Raw genomic sequence first — 21,203 nt, 5'->3', positions numbered from 1 at the left:
TCTTTCTTCTTTCTTTCTCTCTGTTTTTATCTTCTAACTCCATTTTCCTCAATTGTAATTTAAGTTTCTCGACCTCTACTGCACTTGTCTGTTTCTGTGATACACATTAGTGTTTGAGTAATTACTTTACAATTTCAGCTTTACTTGTGTCCTTGGTCAAACCTAAATCTAGCTTATTTGCTAATTCGTAAAGTATAGCCTTTTTCTTTCCTTATTAACTTTCTGGGCAAATCCCAGAACCTCTAGCAATTTTAAGAGCCATTTCTCTCAATTTTAATTAAATCAACCTCAAGTCACCGTAGTTAAACAAATTGTCTGACTTACATTTTATTTAAAGACCTAGGACACTAACCTGCAAGTGTTTAAATCTGCTGGGATTTTTCATACCCCCAAATCTATTCAAATCTGTCTAAACCAGTTCAAATCCCAGACAAGCCCCCAAACAGTTATAACACAAGGTAAACTCTCCTGCTTACTGTAAACCATAAACACAGAAAGGATTTATCCCATGCCACAATCTGTGAAGATTCGAGAGGCCAAGAACTATTTCAAGTAAAAATTAACAACTTTACCTGATCGGTAAAGATACCTTTTAAGAGAGCTATTTTTCAGACAGTCTTTACATGCTGGTAGCTGGCAGTTCTCCTCCCAACTGTTCAATTTTCCCTGGTCTTTACCCCTCCCCCCCAGTTTGTGTCATTGACTTTTAAGATTGTCAGTATACTCAATTCAAACTAGATTGGACTTTGGTATTTTCAGGGTATAATTTAAACAGATTTGCCTAATTTGAATCTGTTTTGTCATTTCCACACAACCAGTTACCCTAGTTATCCCAGTAGCTGGAGCACATGTTACATTGTATCTTTTTTTCAGAACACTTGGTGCTGTCAAGTAGTTTTTGCTAGCTTTTAACTCTCTTTAAAGGTACAGTACATCCACATCTTCATAACAGAATGTTTTTATCTTTTTTGAGTCCTTCACAAGCTTTCCTTTCTTGTATATTGAGTGTGTTTCCTTCCTTGTTCCTGCTTAATGTTGGTGCGACTGTCTCTCTAATGGTTTGCTGGGTTTCTTCTGCGAGTTTGTTGTCTTTCAGTGTTGTTTCTAATGCTGCTAAGAAATCGTTCTTGTCTGGACTAGAGGACATTATTTTCATGATCCACCACACACTGCAGTACAGAGGAACTATGAAGAGCAGAGGAAACCTACCCATACTGTGTATTCAAAAGATCAGGTACCCAGTGAACACTATGTGCCGATTTCTCAGTAACAAACCCAAACAAGCAGGCAAAACGTGTCCAGAAACCTTAGCCACTCTCCCCTACATCAAAGACATTACAGAAATGACTGCCAGACTACTCAGAGCTCTGGGCATCATGGTAGCCCACAAACCCACTAACACACTAAAACAGCAGCTAATGAACTTGAAAGACCCTATATAGACAACAAGCAAAACTATTGTCATTTACAAAATACCTTGCAAGAACTGTAACAAACACTACATTGGACAAACAGACAGAAAACTAACCACCAGGATAAATGAACATCAACTAGCCACAAAAAGACATGACTCTGTCTCACTAGTATCCCTACATATGGATGAGGAAGAACACCACTTTGACTGGGATAACATATCCATTCTAGGACAAGCCATAACAGAGACATGCATGGGAACTTTTAGAAGCATTCCAACTGGAACTCTATCAGCAAACACATCGACTTGGAACCCCATTAACCACACTTTGAGAAAAAGAACCGGAAATGACATCACTGACCCCAGGAAGCCTGAACACACATAGAAAGCAGCGGGTCACTAACTCAAGTGCTCTCACTGATGATGTTACCTAGTATGGTGACAAAACACTTGTAAACGAACTTTCCAGGTCAGCGAGCAAACGTACATCCAGAACCTCAACCTGAGCTACAAATTTTCTCAAAACTCGCAGACAGATTTCTAATTAGTAGGATGCATCAGTGGTTAAGGGGGAAAAAGGAGGCAAGTGTAGTTAATTGTCAGATCAGCCATGATCCCATTGCATGTTGGAGCAGACTTGATTGAATTCTTCTGAGTCTTATGATCTTGCAGCACTGGTCAGGGTAAAATTCTGCCCTGTTTCTCTTTGGATGGTAGAGTCATAGAGTCACAGAGATGTACAGCACGGAAACAGACCCTACGGTCCAACTTGTCCATGCTGACCAGATATTCCAACCCAATTTCGTCCCACCTGCCAGCACCGGGCCCATATCCCTGCAAACCCTTTCTATTCATATACCCATCCAAATGCCTTTTAAATGTTGCAATTGTACTAGCTTCCAACACTTCCTCTGGCAGCTCATTCCATACACGAACCACCTTCTGCGTGAAAAAGTTGCCCCTTAGGTCTCTTTTATATCGTTCCCCTCTTGCTCTCAACCTATGCCCTCTAGTTCTGGACTCACCTACTCCAGGGAAAACACTTTGTCTATTTATCCTATCCATGCCCCTGATGATTGTATAAACCACTACAAGGTCACCCCTCAGCCTCCCGATGCTCCAGGTAAAACAACCCTAGACTATTCAACCTCTCCCTATAGCTCAAATCCTCCAACCCTGACAACAGTCATGTCAGCAATTTTAAAGGTGATGGTACTTTTGAAACTGCCATTGGAAAACCAGATGGATGTTACTTTCTTTAAATAAAATTTAGTACAGGGAAATAGAAGCAGGGTGAAAAAAGAACAGCTCTACAAGAAACCATTCTTTCAAGCACCTGGCAAAATAGCACTTTCAGTTGATTTACATCCTTGAAATGCACAAGTGTATATTACAGGGGAAAAAAAATTATAGGTCAGCACTTTTACCACGATTTCTGGCCTACTTTTCCAGGTTACCTAATTTTGCAACTTTCATTAAACAAATAGGGGGTTATTATCTCATTTTTCCAACTGCACAGCTGGTTTCTTCTTTTGCATCTGTACTTAGCCGACCCTGAAATGTGAGTTAAATTAATATGTCTTTGTATTTTGTCAATGGTTGGAGCCCAGTCATAGAGGAGTGGCGATGTGGAACAGAATTATTGTAGAAATGTGATTCTTTCGTTCTTCGGTTGATTGAACTGCTGCTTTCGTATGAGATGATAAACTATTGAAATATAAACTTAGACAGATCAAATCTTACATTTATATGGCAACTTTTACAATCTTCGATCAGCTTTAAAAGCAAATAGGTACTTTTAAAGATATAGCCACCATTGTAATATAGCAAATGTGGCAGCTACCTTGCAGACAGTAAGGTTTCCCAAGCTGAACTGTATTCGTAACTTAGATAATTTGTTTTAGCGAGTAATATTGTTCTTAGACGCAAATAAATGGAGATGTTTTGCAAAATGCCCTTTCAAGCAAATAAACATGTCGACTTGAGTCATGGTTTGAGCTATTTAATTTAAAATCTTTTCCTTATGTAAACTGCCTGTTGCTTTCTTTTGCTGCTTTACAATCTGAAACCATGCTTTGCTTGAAGGGTTAACAGCTACCCTGAGTATTAATCAAGTCACCAAAGGCTTATGTTTGTTGGACAGCAGAAAATGTCACACAACACCCATTTGACAATTTGTTTCTATCACATGATCTGCAGAATCTGCAACAGAGTGCTGCCATAGAATGTACCTGTACAAAGAAATGTCCAGTACATAAAGTGAAAGAAACTGTTGCTATCCCAGCCCAATTAAAAGCTTATTGTTAAATTAAATCAGAACAGAGTGAACTGTTATTATAAAAAAAATCAGATAACCACATCAGCCTGGTTGTTAAATACATTTCCTGTCCTGCATGTTATTGGTGATGGAATACATCCATTGGCATCTCTCAGTTGGAGACCTCAATCCCACTGAATTCCCATGACAATTTGTACTTAAGTACAAATTCTGATGAGAAAGTGAAGCAATTCTTATAGAATCTGCAGAAGAAGATGGACATTGAGATACTGGAGGTAGCACATTAAGTTCTTACGGCAACACAAAAAAAACACTCCAACTACATTCCAGATTCATGAACCAGTTGTAACTAGTGACATATCAATGTATAACAATCCCTGGAAAGAGCCATGTGACACAGTTGGAATTCTTACTTAAAGTCTTAAATTAGTTGAAATAGTCATAAATTTTGCTTAGAGTGAATTATGTAAAGTGAAGGTAACTTACCTTGGGCACCACAGGGCTAGATCAACTAGGAGAAAGTGAGGACTGCAGATGCTGGAGACCAGAGTTGAAAAGTGTGGTGCTGGAAAACACAGCAGGCCAGGCAGCATCCGAGGAGCAGGAGAATCGACGTTTTGGGCATAAGCCCTTGTTCAGGAATGAGGTTGGTGTGCCAAGCGGGCTGAGATAAAAGGTAGGGGGGAGGGGCGCTGGGAACACAATAAGTGGAAGGAGGTGAGGGTGAGGGTGATAGGCTGGAGAGGGGGTGGGGATGGAGACGTCGGGAAGAAGATTGCAGGTCAAGAAGGCGGTGCTGAGGGGAAATAAGGAAGCTCCTCCCCCACCCCTCTCCAGCCTATCACCCTCACCCTCACCTCGTTTTCCCAGCACCCTTCCCCCAAATTCCCTTCCCCCTACCTTTTACCTTAGCCCACTTGACACATCAGCCTCATTCCTGAAACGTCGATTCTCCTGCTCCTCAGATGCTGCCTGGCCTGCTATGTTTTTTCAGCACCACACTTTTCACCACAGGACTACGGCAAGCATTGCCAAGGACAGTAAAAGATAAAGACTTTGATAGAATTCCCTGTTCCCAATGCATCTGGGGAAATCATGAGATTTTTGGAGTTGCATATTTTCTCTGGAAATTTGTGTCAAAGTTTAGGACAGTGGCTGTACCTCTAACAAATTTATTACAAAAACCGGACTGTGTAATATGGCCACAAGAGTTCCAAACAACTTCTGGGAAGCTGAAGATGGTCCTAACAAATGAACAGGCCCCTGACTTCACTAAATCTGTAAAGTAGGAATTCTCGTGCATATCCAGAAGCATGGCATTCCAACTGGAACTCTTATCAACAAACACGTTGACTTGAATCCCATTTTACCACCCCCTGAGAAAAAGAACAGAAAATTACATCACCATAGGAAATGATGTCACCACAGGAAATGGCATTGCCAACCCTAGGCAGCTCAAACATATAAATAGAAAGCGGGCATAACCACGAGTGATTCAGTCCGAGACTTGCCGAAGATGTTACCTAGTATGGTGACGAAACGTCTGAAAACAAACCTTCCAGCTCAGCGAGCAAACCTATGTCCAGAACCTCAAACTGAGCTACAAACCTTCTCAAAACTCGCTCACTATAAAGATAATATTGCATTATTAAGAATGTAATGCACTGGAATAGTTTGGGGCTAAGAAGGTGACAAGAAATTGTAACAATCTTGTATAATGAGTGAATAAAGATGAATGAATGCAAGTCTAATTTTTATTTTTTAATAAATCGTCAAGTTTGTATCATATTTGAAAATGGCTTTTCATTTCCCAAGAGTGGACGCATGTTGGGAACATATATTTATATTAAGAACTTTGACGAACTAGAACATTTATACACTGTATTGAAAAGGGTTTTTCCAGATGATTTCTCGGAGTTGGTGTTAAGCAATAATTATTGAAAATGGAAATACTGGAATGTGTTGTGGTTCACTTACTGTTTACAAAAGGTCAGGTGATTTTGTGGAAAGAATGCAAGCTAAAGCTTTAAAGGGAGATAAGAGATGTGTTTTGTGGCTTGTAATTGTTGGATGGACTGATTTGGGAGGCTATATGCTCAAGATTACCTAGCACCAGCCTCTGAACTAACATTTCAGTACACGCCTATCTGCTAATTGATGGGGAAATCTCCAAAAAGCTGGCAGCAAAAAAAAATCCTTCATTCTCTCCTGGAAAGGAAGCAACCTTACAGAGATCTCTTAAAAAGCTATCTTCTGGGAACCGGAGAAATTTCCGGAAATCCGCATCTTTAACTTCCTCTTAAACTCTGAAAGCTGACCAGTTACTTCTAAGTCTTACTGAATCTCATCTGAACTGAAGTCTGATTTAAAGATTACAACAATTCTACAGTTTTAGCATTGCAGTTTTGATAACAGGAAGTTGAATTCACCATGAAGAGTCTCCCTTTTTTTTATCCTTTGAGTTCCACCCTTTGGTTCCACTGGGGTTGGATTTGGCATTTTGTAAAAAAAAACCCTTATCATCATTACAGAGATTCTTGATAAAGCACTTCATTCTCTGCTGCTGGGCTGGCTTGATCTGGGAGCACTTAACTGTCCAATAATGTGAATGCTATTTTATTCCCATCAGTGACCTTGCTCCATCTTGATGTCCATGTAATAACATAATAAATGAAGGAAATAAGACTTCAGTATTTCTTCCCTGAACCGTAAATGTAGACTTGACTGCAAAGGTGCTGTATGCTATAAATGAAGTCTAACTAAGGCATACTTTAAATGTAGGAGTAACTGAAATGCTTACCTATTGCATTTTCCGTCAGCAGGATCCAGTTTTAGCAACCTTATCAATCAGTTGTAATAAAAAAAAGTGTAAGTTGCTGAATTCCAAGGTTGAATTGTAGAAGATTTTGAAAATATTTCCTTTTTAAAAATGAAGTGACAAATTGTAAATGGCTTTGAAGTGAATTGAGCTGGAGTTATGTTTTTATGGTGAGGCACAAAGAATAATGTTAGTCTTACCAGCAAAATCAAATGACCTTCATTAGAAGCAAGGCAGACACTACAGCTCTGAGATTGACTAAGGCACCATGAAATATCCTCAGCACTTGGGAATCCTTGTGTTGAAATCTGACTGGACGGTATTATGAGCACAGTAGCAAGCCTTGCCTAGATGAGTGAATCTTCAACAACCCTCAAAGAGTCTTCACATGTGAGGCAGGTAGTCCCCTTGATTGGACCCTATGCACAATCTGTCGTGTTCATTCCTTCCAGCACCAGGGAGCTGTGACGACACTGTCTACCACTTACAAAATGCTCCACAGCAACTTGCCATGGCTTTTTAATCAGCTCCTTCCAAATCCTCCACCTCTACCACTTAGAAGATAGTATGAAGTTAATTTGTCCACAGATTTATAAGAACATAAGAAATAAGAGCAAGAGAAGTGGGTGTTAATTTGTTCAAAATAAAATACTGGGCCAAGAATTAAATGGGACACTTTGGTTGCTTCAGTTTCAGGATTTTATGAGTTCAATTAGAAAAGTGGAAATCCTGGCAATGTTCGAAATAGATGAATAAAACAATACTTTTAACGAAGAGTTTGTGTTTGTAAACTATTAATCCCTCATTTAGGGTCAGGATAAAATCTTAGATTTTTTCAGAGAATGGGAGTAGCTCTGGCAAGGTCAAATGTTTGATGCCTGTCCTTAATTGCTCTTGAAAACATGTTAGTGGAGCCACTGTCTTGATCTGATGCCTTCATATGGTTCCTGTGGTACTATTAGGAAGGAAACTCCAGGATTTTCATTTGTAACAATAAATGGAATGACCTTATACTTCAAATCAGGGAGTTGTGTAGTTTGGAGAGCAGTTTGCAACTGGTGGTATTCATGTGCATCTGCCTTTGTTTTTCCAGGAAGTTCGCACATTGGAAGGTGCTGTTGAAAGAGTCTTGTAGAATTGTTGTCATATATCTTGTCGATAGAGCACACTACGGTCACTCCAATGGTGTTGAAAGGAATGAATGTTGTGGTGGTGCATAGGGTAACAATCAAATGAGCTGTTTTGTCCTGGATGGATTTAAGCTTCATGGCTGTTGCTGAAACTGAAGTCATCTGACCAAATGGAAAATATTGCATCACAATCCTGATTTATTCCTTGTAGATGGTGGACTGGCCTTGAGGGAGTGGATTACCATAGAATTCTCGGTCTTTTGCTTCTGTAACCACAGTATTTATGTGGCTGGGCTGGTTGAGTTTTCAATGAGTCTTAACTCACCATAATCACATTGATTTACACATTTAAAAAATCCTGATTGGGACAAGGACATGGGAAATGGACCATGGTGCTCTAGCCCTAAAATTGAATTCAGTATTAAGTCCAGAAGGTTGCAGGGTTCTAAAGTTGAAAATGATGTGTTCTTCCAGCTTACCCTAACCCGCAGACACCAGGCCTTGTCATCAAATGGGCTGCTACCTCTAATAGCCCATTGTCAGCCACTAATGGTCCCCGTTAGCAGCTATTCATTCTCCCAGGCTGACCTTTATGCATTCCTGCCCAACTGTTTGTCTCTTTCTCTGGGCTTCATTTCCATCTATCATTTACTCCTTCCCCCTTTCCTCCCTCCGTATGTTCAGTATACAAACCAACCTTCTGCCAGCTACAATCGGTTCTGAAGAAGGGTCACTGGTCCAGAAACATTAACTCTGTTTTCTCTCCACAGATGCTGCCAGACCTGCTGAGGTTTTCCAGCAATTCTGATTTTGTTTCAAGTTTCCAGCATCCACAGTTCTTTGTTTGTTTTTGAAGTTCCTGCATATTTTATACACTCCAAATGAAATAATATGCTGCTGTTTTAAGTATCTATTTGTCTATAATTGTTGGTTTAGAGAGACTAACTATGTTCAGTGGCAACTGCCTTATTGAGGGATGCTATGAATTTTAAACCAATGTAATGTTTCATTATCAGGTGCAAATAAGAATTACCTACAGCAGGAATTGTTTCACCTTTGAAGTTTCTTTATCTACTCATTACTTACCAGGGCTGGATCGAAGCACCTGCCTATTTGAGTCTCTTAATTTTTGTTTTGGCTTGATGGGTTAATGGGGTGGAGTGGAAGGGTGTTGCTTGATTATAATAGTATGACTCAAGGAGTGCTGCATTGCCGTCATTACCAACACAAACCAATCTGTCTGTGAGACTTTGCTATGTGTGAATTGGCTATCACCTTCAGGTGTAATTTGTTGCTGTAGAAAACACTGGAACAGGTTGAGGCAGTGTTCAACGAGATATATAGGAGCAGTTTATATGACATCGATGTTTTTATATCTGGGACTGGATACTTCCCTTTGTTATTGCTTCTCGGTGTTTCTTATTGTGGCTTGCGGTTCAGTAGAAATCTAAAAGTAAATTCCATTCGCTTAGTAAAAAATGCTGCAGCTAGTCATGTAGAACTGAAGGAATCCACATTAATTCCTATTCTGGGCTGAATTTGCTGAAATCACAGATTTTAACTCAGTTTCTGTCTTCACAGATGCTGTGAAACCGGCTGAGTTTTTTTGCAGTGGGGGTGGGGTGGGTGCGGGGGTTGGGGGTGGGGGTGTTGATGGAGTGGGAGTGGTATTGTGGTGAAGGAGAAGAACAGGCTGGAATTCCTTCTCCTGATCACTTTCCAGAGACCTCTGCTGGAAAGACGAGTGTGTGTTGCGGGAAGGTCTGATTAAGCTCTGTTAAGGTGCAACCCTGCCTTAACGTTGACTAGTTCTCACTGTCTAGACCAACATGTAGAGAATAAACTTGTCTCACATCCATAAAACTGTAGTCCAGCATAGTGTTTAAGAGATGAAATGATGAGATAATTAGTGAGGAATATTACAAACAAATGTTCTCATTTTTAAATGAAATGCTCAGATTTGGGACTCCATTCTGCAAACTCAGCCTTTACTCACCAGTGCATTAAAATTGTTTTGTGATGATTAATAAAGGTCACACACCATTTACTTTTACCCATCGAGTGCATTGGTGCTGGATCGGTAATTGCTGAATGTCGTGGTTACTGCGGATGTCAGCCTGCACATTTTGAATGCTTTGCACTTTCTTGACCTTCACTAGTGATAGACTGTTTCTATTGCAGAAGGCACCTTATTGCTGCAGCAACTGTTGGAGGGCAGCTTCAAAGGGACTCTGTTGAATCCAAGGATTCAGGAAATTTTTCCTGCTCAAGTTGCCATTGGAGAAGTTATTGACAACTACTTGGAAAATCAGCTCTTGGCATACCTTGATGGTCCATCAGAAGATCAAGCAGAAAGGTGATTGGTTAACATAACAGCTTCAGCTTTGTTTGCACCTCTTTTTCCAAGATGCACTTAAATACACTGAAATGATGCAACCAAAGGATGCCATTCAGCTGATTGTGCCAATTTTTTTGATAAAGCTTTCCAATTAGTCTCACTCCATTGCTTTTCCCACATAGCAATTTTTCCCCTTCCAAGATATGATTTCACCATATCTTTTCTAAGATGCCATAAGTTGTAGCAAACTTTTCAGATGGCTATTCTCTGCATCTGATGGAGAAACCATAGCTGATAATTGGAAGTGTCTTATTTTCATAGAGTAGCACAAGTGAAGGACTGAAACCTTTTGCATGGGTTCCTAGCCTGGTGAAAAGTGCAGGGGTAGGTGTAACATCAATCAAGAAATATGGGTTTGATCATTCCAACTCAGGTTATTGAATCAAGAGGAGATATCCTCAGAGGTTGTACAATTTAAAAATACTGAGAAATTAGAGGCTTGAAACACAGAAGCAGGCCATTATATCAACAGGTCCATGCTCGTATTTATGCACCATACATGCCTCTTGCATCTTTTTTGGATCTAACTGTATCAACATAACCTTCAATTTCTTTCTTCCTCATGTGCTATCCTAACTTCTTCTTAAATTAATCCTTGCCATTCATCTTAACTGCTCCCTGTGGTAATGAGTTCTGCATTCTAACCATTCCCTGAATAAAAATATGTTTATCTTGAATTCCATTTTGTTTATATTAGTGACTATCTTGTATTTATGGTCCCAGTTCTCCTCTTCTCCCACAAGTGGAATTATCTTTGTGTTTACCCTGTCAAATCCTGGTGGTGACATGCTTTTACGTCATGGGCCTTAACTGTAGTACAGGATCCATGCAATCCCTTTGAAAGGAATTACACTCCTTGATGTGTGCAGGCTCTTTATCTGTGCTAATTCAACATTGCCAGAAGTTATCAAAGCAATTAGTTTGAAATAAAGATCAGCCTCCTTCTGATGCCATCAGAGGAAATTAGCACATCCTAACTTCAACTTTGGGCTATTGGCTTCCCAGCGAGTTCAGATTGCTGAGTGTGGCCGCTACCTTTCTGTCTTACCAGTTTAAAATAGAAGTGAATTTGGAAGTCTCAACTCAACTCCCAGTGGATCTACATACACACAAACAATCACTTAGGAATAAATTTGAATTCAGTATTTGGCCGTGTCACAACCTAGTTTGGACTGGTTTGGACTGATTTCTTAATTTTTCACTGGATTTGGGAAACAAAAGAAATTTTTTTTTGAGATTGAACATTTCAAACGCACAGTAATCTTGGCATAAAAATATTGTAAAGCTGGGCGCCACAGGCTTAAACCACTTTCTTATTTTTTTTGTAGGCAACTGGTTGTGTTTTTATTGGGTGTGGGCAGCTTGCAGCTGTTTGTACAGAGTAACTGGACGGGGCCTCCTGTTCAGATAGAACCAGAAGATATTTTGCCTGCATTAATCATTGGGAACTTTGGAGAGGTAAGTTAATCTTATGTGGAAACCTGCACAACTGTTTACCCATTTACTATAAAACCTTGTGGAGGCTACATTTCTCTGTTATTTTATTGCTACCACAGTTCTGTATTTATTTAGAAGTCACGCCTGTAGATTTGGAAAATATGGAAACATAATTTTGGAACTTCTTCTGAGGAAACTGACAGTGTGATTTGTGTTAAGAATTTTAGATCAGAGTACTTTAATTAATTGCATTTGGAAAATCTGTCTTATCAGCTGTCCTCACTGAGTGAGTTAATGTCTGGGTGAACAAAGTAGCATCAGTGCTTATCCCTCTTTGAAGATTCAGATCCTCCTTAACCCACTGTTTTTAGTATGTTGAAAGTCTTCTCTATCTCAGACACAAACCTCTCACCCACATCCAATTTGTACTTAATTCCCTTTAAATTCCTCAGTTAAATTTCAGGTATCATTTTCTGAAGAGTGATGGCCAAATTTTCCAAATGGAGAGCTTTTTTTTTCTCTCTAGTCTAAACAGTTTTCCCTGCCCCTTTTTGTTTAGTCTCTTTAGCTGAAAGGGCAGCTCTGGTGATTGGTGCTCAGACCCCAGTCTGAAATTTGAGAACCTGTCAGAGTTAAGACTAGAGGATGCTTCATCATTTTCCTCCATCTGCCCTTCTTTATGTGTGGGAGTGGGAGGGTCAAAATACTTCAGTATATTAATGAAGTCAAGAATGAGAAGTTGCTTTTGAAGCCTCTTCCCTTACACTAACACTCCTCTCAATGTATTTAATTATATTCTGGGTAAAATTGTTCTTTTCCTAGCCTGATAAATTGTTCCAAACATGTTTCAGTCTTTGAATAAAAGTGCTTCTTTAGTAATTATTCCACATTACGTTTGTCATGACCGAGATGGGAGGAGTACACTGTCTTTCTGGAATCCCATTACTTTCGCAGGTCACAACATAAATTTAATTGTATTACCTGGTTCCTGACATGGCCTCTTGTAAGCTTCCAGCCATAAAATAAAAAGTTCCATCAATCTGGTTTCTTTAATAATCACAACATCATTTACTTATTATAAACAAAATTTATTCAGTGATGAATAAATTTGGTTGGTGTATTGAATTTGTAATATGAAAATATAAATGGTTACCCCTCTGAAAAATCCAAATATCCAGTAACGGAGAATAAATTCTCTCTGCAAAGATTCACTTTGGGGGAGAAAATTACTTTTAGCCAATAAATCTTAGTTTTGAAGGTAAAAATGGATAAGATGTGGAATGTTCAAGTGATATCTGCCTGACATTCTAACATGTTAGATAGAGGTAATCAAACATAAGCAGAACATGAGCTCTGGGTTCTTTGCTAGTGCAATATCAAGGATTCTTCTGGATGCCTTTCAGGTGGATAGTCAGGACTCAGACTGGAACAGGGTTCCAGATATCAAACTGGATGCAGATCAAGAGGATTTTCTGAAACAGGAGAGCTGTGTTTGGAAGCTCTTTCCCTTGCCCAGGCTGGCTATCAACAGAAAAATGCAAACAATTTCTGAGGCTAAAATTGTAACCTGCCAGTCATAATCCCAGGCAAAGAGTCTGCAGTAACCAAGCAGTAATCACAAGACATGTGGTTGTCAAGAAATACCATGTTTTTTTAAAAAAGTAGACTTCTAAAAAATGACTTTTTTTAAAAAATCTACATATTACCTTCAAATTCAAGTCTATAAAATATAATGCATATAAAGTGACTGTAACACTTTTTTGAAATATGTATTTTGTTTTCAAATTGGGAGAATGGAAGTTGATGGAAACAGCAAATTTGGGAATGTAGGAAAAAGCGTTGGCCGTTCAGCCCATTGAACCTACCCTGCCATTCTAGGTCATGCAAGAGCATCTCCCCAAACTTTGTTTCTCCCGCTAATTTTCCTTCCCCATCCACAATATTTGTGTCTTGTCTCTTTGTGTTGTGTGTGTGTGTGTGTTCGTGTTCAAAAGGCTAGAATTTAAGTTACAGAGTTACTAGTAAGCAATTCACATTTCTTTCTTGCCACTCGTTAAAAACAGTTTGATTGCAGTAAATAGTCATTTTGCCTGATGTGCACATTCTTTTAACCTGCGTTAGACAGGAAACATTGAACAATTCAATGGCTTATTTAAACTTTCGATGATTTTCAAATCTGCGAAGACCATGGGAATAGTGAGGCTTGATTTCCAATGCACTACTTCAGCGAATTGTGACAAATGATTTGTATTGTCAGAATCACTCACTTCCCTGTGATTTCTGTTCCAAGCTTTTGCTCCTAGACACAGCCGGTTAGCACTTCCGTGTTTTGTAATAAGTAGTTTCTTAAAAAAACAACTGTATAATTATATCCAGAATGCCAGTGACTTATGAATATTTGCTGTTTATTTACAATGAACTACAATAATTTGTGTGCACTCTCCTGTTCCTGTGTCTTTAGAGATGTCCGATATTATGTGTTTTGTTAAAAGATGATAATAGATTACAAGCTTGGAATCCTTAGTTGCTATCACAATCTATCACTAAGTATTGGATGCTGAAACCATCATCATATAGTTTCAGCACTGAACTCAAAATTGCAGAATAATGAAAGACTAAAGAGTTCTCCGGGGTCTTTATTATAACCTTCTCAGGATAAATGAAGCATTGAATAATAAATTAAGATAACACACATTTCTGTAGCAATATTTAAGTTCGTAAAAATATGCTGTCTGTTTTTTCTCTTCCCTACTGTTCTCAAAAAAAAATGGCTCAACACAGAACAAATCATGAAAAATGACATTGTAGTCAGGTCTGGGTGAGCTCAGTACTATTCGGAGGATAAGTGTGGACCCGATGAGCTGAATAGCCTGTTTCCACACTCCAGGGACTCGATAATTCTGTGAAAGAGTTCACTGCCTAGATTGTGTCAGAATACAGCAAACCTAAACTTTGCAAACCAAAGTGCCAAAAAGCTTATTTTGAACATAAATTTTATACAGTCCCATGACTGTTCCATCTGATTGTATTTCCTCAGTTTCTCACCAAAAGTTTTGGAAATGTCGCACAGTTAGTAAGCTATGTGACTGCAGGCATTTGTCCTATTCCTGTCTTAACCTAATAGAGTCGTTTTTTTTTAAACAGAGGTCAATAGATAACAGATTCGACATAGAACATGTAAGATTTATTTCCATCCCTCAATCCCCACTTGGTGACACTGGAACTATTCATAGTGCCCCCTATACTTCTCCCTAGCAGAGTTGTTCCAGTGCATATCAGACTTGGACGGCCCAGTAACCACACCAAGCATGACAGGTCTCCACTGAGTCATTGGGTTTTTGTTTTATGAGTCAAGTTTAATTTGGATTTAGATTGCCACCATCTACAGAATTTTGCTTTTATTAATCCAGATTTAACCGGGTCACCACATTACCAAAAGGATGTGGATGCCTCGGACAGGGTGCGGAGGAGGTTTACCAAGATGTTGCCTGGATATGGAGTGTGCAAGGTATGAAGAGAGATTGAGTCGATTAGGATTATTTTCATTGGAAAGACTGAGGCTGAGGAGGTACCTGATTGAGGTCTACAAAATCATGAGAAATGTAGACAGGGTGGATAGCAAGAAGCTTTTTCCCAGAGTGGGGGACTTAGTTACTCGGGGTCATGAGTTCAAGGTGGGGGGGGAAACGTTTAAGGGAGATATGCGTGGAATGTTCTTTATGCAGAGGGTGGTGGGTGCCTGGAATGCATTGCCAGTTGAGGTGGGAACGATAGCGTCATTTAAGATCTGTCTAGACAAATACATGAATGGGCAGGGACCAGAGGTATATAGATCCTTAGAACATAAGTGACAGGTCTAGATAAAAGATCTAGATTGGCGCAGGCTTGGAGGGCCAAAGGGCCTGTTCCTTTGCTGTAATTCTCTTTGTTCTTTGTTCAGGACTATAATGAGTGATTGAATATGGCATGGTGATGTCTGGCTGTTTACATTAACAGTACTGCTTTGAATATCTTACTCTACCAATGGTGTGTGAAACGATTGCTTGTGTATATTTTGTTAAGGCTAAGAACTGGAGTGAGGACCATGTTTGCATGGTATTAGTGAGTGTGGTTACCACTTGCAGTTTGCCTGAAGAGTCTCTCGTCTTGGCCAAGATGTATGGGAAGCTATTGAGGAAATAGCTGTCAGGGAAGAAATGGACATCCAGTGGTGACATGGGCAGCAACATGTGTCTTTTGAAAACGTAATTGTCCAAACACACAATCCTCTTGATTGCATTGAAGTGCTGGCTGTTTGCCATGTTGAGGTCAAATTATGCAACCTTGAGATATATCGTATTGGCATACCAACCTGCTGCATCATTAGGCTGCACCTTTATGCTTTGTTTGAGAGAAGGTTTTGTTTTCTGGGATTTGACAAAACGCTGAGCAAGTTGTCCTCTCAATTTTGCCTGCAAAAGCACCTAATTTGGGAATCCTTGGCATTGATCTGTAAAGACAAAGTGGAATACGTTTCCTATTTCCAAACAGATTCCATGTCCTAAAAACACAGTATTCAGTCAAAATAAATATTGCAGTTTCAGCAGCAAAGTAAACCTCTTGACTGGTACCCCATCCGTTAGCTTGAATATTAATTTCCTCTACCCCAGTGCACAGTGGTTGCAATGTGTCTTTACAAGATGCACTACAGTAGCTTACCAAGGTTCTTTCTCCTACACCTTACAGACCATTATTTCTACCATATTAGGGCAGCAAATATATGGGAGCATCGCTGTTGATAAGTTCCTCTCCAAGCGGGGGCGGGGGATGGTGGCTCAATGGTTAGCCCTGCTGCCTCACAGCGCCAGGGTCCCAGGTTTGATTCCAACCTTGGGTGAATGTCTGTGTAGAGTTTGCACATTCTCCCTCTGTTTACGTGGGTTTCCATCTGGTTCTCCAGTTTTCTCCTACAGTCCAAAGATATGCAGATTAGGTGGATTAGCCATGGGAAATGTGAGGTTACGGGGATGGTATGGGGGACTGGGTCAGGGTGGTTAGTTCTTCAGAGGATGGATGCACATTCAGTGGGCCAAATAGCCTGTGGGGATTCTGTAATAAGTACTGCATACTAACCTGACTTGGTACTGCATCACAGTTCCCTTGCAGTTGCCATGTCTAAATCCTGAAACTCTGTTTCTAGCAGTGTTGTGTACCTACACCACATGGACTGCTGTGGTTCAAGAAGACAGTTCATTGTCACCTTTTCAAAGACCATTAGGAATGGACAACACGTGATGCTCACAACTCAGAATTTTTAAAAAATTATGGGCAAAGATAGGCAGGCTCTTTTATAAAACAGGATTCAATAGTGAAAGTGAGGGTTGATCTGTCCATATTCAGTACCCACCTGAGTTACCCCTGCTTAACCCATAGTTGCTGAAGCTTATAACTGGATTTGTGGCACTGCAAAGCTGAGATGATCCAACTGAGGACTTTAAATTATTCCAGTGAGGAGTTACGGTTCCAGTTTTGATTTTGAGTGAATGGCTGAACTGCTTTCATGAGTAATCTAAAATTAACTGAATGGTGTTTGTTGGTGGAGTTGATTATTTCAGGGGAATGTGTAAAGATTGTTGGACATGAATGTAGACTTGCAATATTCTCTGGTTTTGATTTTGCATACGTTTATTCTTTATGGCCCACTAACTGAGTGTCAAGCTGGAAAGCTGTTCACATGCCTTTCTCTCAGCACGTTTTTAATGCTATACACATTGTTACTGGGGCAAACATTTACTCAAGGACTCCCGACTAATGGAACTTTTTTGTAAGGGGTGAAAGGGAATTTGATTGGTATATGTTTGTTTTATTCTAGCCTCAAAATTTGCGAGCTACTCTTTTGAACGGTCTGGTTTTGGATGGAGAATCAATTTATAGCCTTGTCTCTAACCCCTTCCTTTTGGTGTTGGCCAAGACAATCCTGGTGAACTGCAGGAGGAAGCTTCATCTTTTCCAGGTAAGGTTAGATCCTTCAAGTATTCCAGAGATAGGGGCGATCTAGAGTGTACTCAGGCAGAAATTCAACTCTGAGTTGAATAGGATGCCAAGATTGCCAATGATTTGTTCTGATCTAAAACTAAGAGACAAGTATGTAGCGAGGTTGAGAAATTCCAAAGAGCTAGTGCACTGGTTTTAAATTACAGGAGGTGTCCCTCATACTATGATTTGGATAATTTTTGTCTTGTCGTGGACGGAACCCTGATTGCAAAAGATTCAAATATGGATCTGTTAGAAAGGTGAACACAAAGTTGGAAGTTGCACAATATTCAAAGACTTTGGAGAGGAAGGGGAGATTGGAGTTGGAGTGGGAATTTGCAAGAGAATAGAGGAAAGGTGGGTTCTTTGCAGAGGATGCTGATGGTGGTGTTAAGAAACAACCAATACCTGGGGAGAGGGAATTGTTTGCAGCATCAGCTCATAAGAGGCCAGAAAAGAAGGTTGAGTAATAAGTGTTTCAGTGTGAGTAGACCCCCTTTTTATTTTTATTTATTCATTTTGTGGGATGTGGACGTCACTGGCTGGCCAGCATTTATTGCCTGTCTCTAGTTCGTATTGAGAAGGTGGTCATGAGCTGCCTTCTTGAACGGTTGCAGCCCACCTCTTGCAGGTAGACCCACTATGTCATTAGGGAGGGAACTTCAGGATTCTGACCCAGCGACAGTGAAGGGACGGCAATATATTTCCAAGTCAGGATGGTGAATGGCTTGGAGGGGAACTCGCAGGTGGTGGTGTTCCCCTTTATCTGCTGCTCTTGTCCTTCTAGATGAAAGTGGTTGTGGGTTTGGAAGCTGCTGTCTGAGGATCTTTGAATTTCTGCAGTGCATCTTGTAGATAGTACACACTGCTGCTACTGAGTGTCAATGGTGGAGGGAGTGGATGCTTGTGGCTGTTTTGCCAATCAAACAGGCATTTGTGGATAAGGCATTTGTGATTGTTGTAAAGACCCCTCAGGTCCACTAATGTCCTTTTTTACCTGGTTTAATCTACATGTAACTCCAGACCCACAGCAAAATGAGAATGAGTAATAAATGCTGGCCTAACCAATGAAGTTCTCATCCCATTAAATTTTTGTTTTAAAAGATGGAGTGATTTCAAGGGGAAGGCAGAAATGAATTTGATTTTCAGTGCTGTGTGAAATGCTTGATCTAATTTCTGATCACTGCCGTGAAATGACTCTCAGCTGTCATTGTCCTCTGGACATTGTGTTCGAAAGATTCGATCAATGCAGCAAGGATTGTTCCTTCTTGAAGAATATTTTTGTGTTGTATGGTATATAGAGTCATAGAAATTATACAGCACAGAAACAGACCCTTCAGTCAAATTCATCTATGCCGACCAGATATCCCTAGTCCTATTTGCCAGCATTTGTCCCACATCCCTCTTAAACCCTTTCTATTCATATACCCATCCAAGTGCCTTTTAAATGTTATAATCATATCAGCCTCTTCCTCTGGCATCGCCCTCTGGGTGAAAAAGTTGCCCCTTGGGTGCCTTTTAAAGCTGTCCCCTGTCACTTTAAACTTTATGCCCTCTAGTTTTGCACTGCCCTACCCCTGGGAAAAGATCTTGCCTATTTACCCTATCCATACCCCTTGTGATTTTGTGAACCTCTATATGGTCACCCCTCAGCCTCTGACGCTCCAGGGAAACCCGCCCTAGCCTATTCAACCTTTCCCTACAGCTCAAACCCTCCAACCCTGGCAAACATCCTTGTAAATCCTTTCTGAACCCTTTCACAACATCCTTCCTATAGGAGAGAGATCAGAATTGCTTGCAATATTCTAAAAGTGGCCTAACCAATGTCCTCTACAGCCACAGCATGATCGTCAAATTCCTATACTCAATGCACTGACCAGTAAAGGAAAGCATACCAAACGCCTTCATTGTTCTATCTAGCTGCGACTCCACTTTCAAGGAGCTATCCACCTGCACTCCAAAGTCTCTTTGTTCAACAACATTCCCCAGGACCTTACAATTAATTGTATAAGTCCTGTCTGATTTGTCTTTCCAAAATGCAGCACCTCACACCTATCTAAAATAAACTCCACATGACCAGAAGGGGGAGCGCTTGCTCCACCTTGAGCTGAGCGAGCTGTGAATTCAAATTTCCATGAATGCTGCCACCCAGTGCAAAGCTGCCTCTGCCAGCATTGTCACCTAGACCTTCAAAGGAATTTGTTTAGAGTTATAAAACTTCTTGAAAAGATTTATCTGAAACAAAAGGATTAACATAAAACAAGGAATGTATATGTTAATACATTATTGGGAAAAAAATGTATATTTTTCTTAAATGCTGTTAGCTTTAACACTTAACTATAATTCTCACTTGCCCATAGAAATAAATATTCAAGTTATCCCATGGATGAAGCACAGGGAACTTGCTACTTAAAGTCATAGAGTTGTAGTCATGCAGCATGGAAACAGACCCTTTGATTCCAAGCATAATCCCAAATCGAACTAGACCCACCTGCCTGCTCCTGACCCAAAGCCCTCCAAACCTTTCCTAAGCATGTACTTATGCAGATGTCTTTTAAACATCGTAATTGTACCTACATCCACCACTTCCTCAGGAAGTTTGTTGCACATGCAAATCACCTCGATGTAAAACATTAGCCCCTCATGTCTTTTTTAAATCTCTCTCCTCTCATCTAAAAAAAATCTGCCCCATAGTCTTGACTTCCCAAATGTTATACTGAAAAGACTGAAGGCAAGTGCCTCTAATGTTTTCAACAAAATTAAAATGTATATGATATCGTCCTAGAAAAGTACAAAAGGCATGTCACAGTAAATTAGTAGATTTCTCCTCTGCAGTATGGATTTAAATTTAATCCAGGATGATGGGACAAAGGATTCCTGTGACTGTTGCAGTAGGAGCTCTAATTAAACTGAATTTCAGCAATTTCAATTTGGTTCTATTCATCCACCTGTTTACTTGCTGATGTAAATTCACTCTAGGTCAGTCAAGCCTTGTAATTTTAAGAAGTTTTCACCATTGTGTTCAAATCTACATAATCTTACCACTCGCCGCTTTTATAACTGCTTTGAGTCTTCGAGATAATGGAGTTCCTTCTCCAATTTTGAAATCTTAACCATCGTGATTTTAATCATCAGTCCTAACTAGGCCCTCAGCGCTGGAATTGTCTCCATAAACTCTCTGCTCCCTCTGCATTTCCTTTTAAAGACAGTCCTCAAAATCTAAATATTTAGTAAAGGTTTTGATCATATGTCTGATCTCTCACTTTTTGGTTCTGGGTTACATGGTTTGATTATGTTCCTGTAAAACACCTTGAGATGTTTCGTTATGTAAAAGGGAACAGTCGATGCAGATTGTTGTCGTAAGAGGTATTAAGTAAATCATGAAATAAACATTTTAATTCAGCAATCTCATTCAGAAAAGCTACAGACAAATTAGAAGAGAAAACTGAAAAATATCACACTGCCATTGGCAGTCCTCCTTCAAGGTTGGAGCAATGTAACTGGGCACATGTACTCCAGACCTGACTGTTACATGTAACCTAGAATCTCCTGTTGGAGATACAATATACCTTAAATAAGAGGAATATTAATCCCCAGCATCAAATGTAGAAGGAAATGCATCCATTGCTATTCTCAGGCTCAATTTCACATTTTGCATGCGTGAACAACAATTCACCTTTCTGTTATATAACTGAACATCTCAAAGGTGATACTTC

At 39.9% G+C, this 21,203-nt stretch overlaps 1 protein-coding gene across 1 annotated transcript in view; it reads left to right on the top strand.

Moving 5' to 3' along the window:
- The window catches only part of ttc27 (tetratricopeptide repeat domain 27), a 209,686-nt gene that overhangs the window by 14,412 nt on the left and 174,071 nt on the right, over positions 1-21,203 (top strand). The window contains exons 2-4 of the mRNA XM_043695515.1: positions 9,822-9,996; positions 11,367-11,496; positions 17,327-17,467. Coding sequence (XP_043551450.1) covers positions 9,822-9,996; positions 11,367-11,496; positions 17,327-17,467 — 446 coding nt within the window. The remainder of the gene's footprint in view (positions 1-9,821; positions 9,997-11,366; positions 11,497-17,326; positions 17,468-21,203) is intronic.

This window comes from Chiloscyllium plagiosum, chromosome 9, assembly GCF_004010195.1.
Source record: "Chiloscyllium plagiosum isolate BGI_BamShark_2017 chromosome 9, ASM401019v2, whole genome shotgun sequence".
NCBI lineage: Eukaryota > Metazoa > Chordata > Chondrichthyes > Orectolobiformes > Hemiscylliidae > Chiloscyllium > Chiloscyllium plagiosum.
The sequence above is the reverse complement of the archived record's forward strand: the minus strand, read 5'-3'. Positions and strand labels throughout refer to the sequence as shown.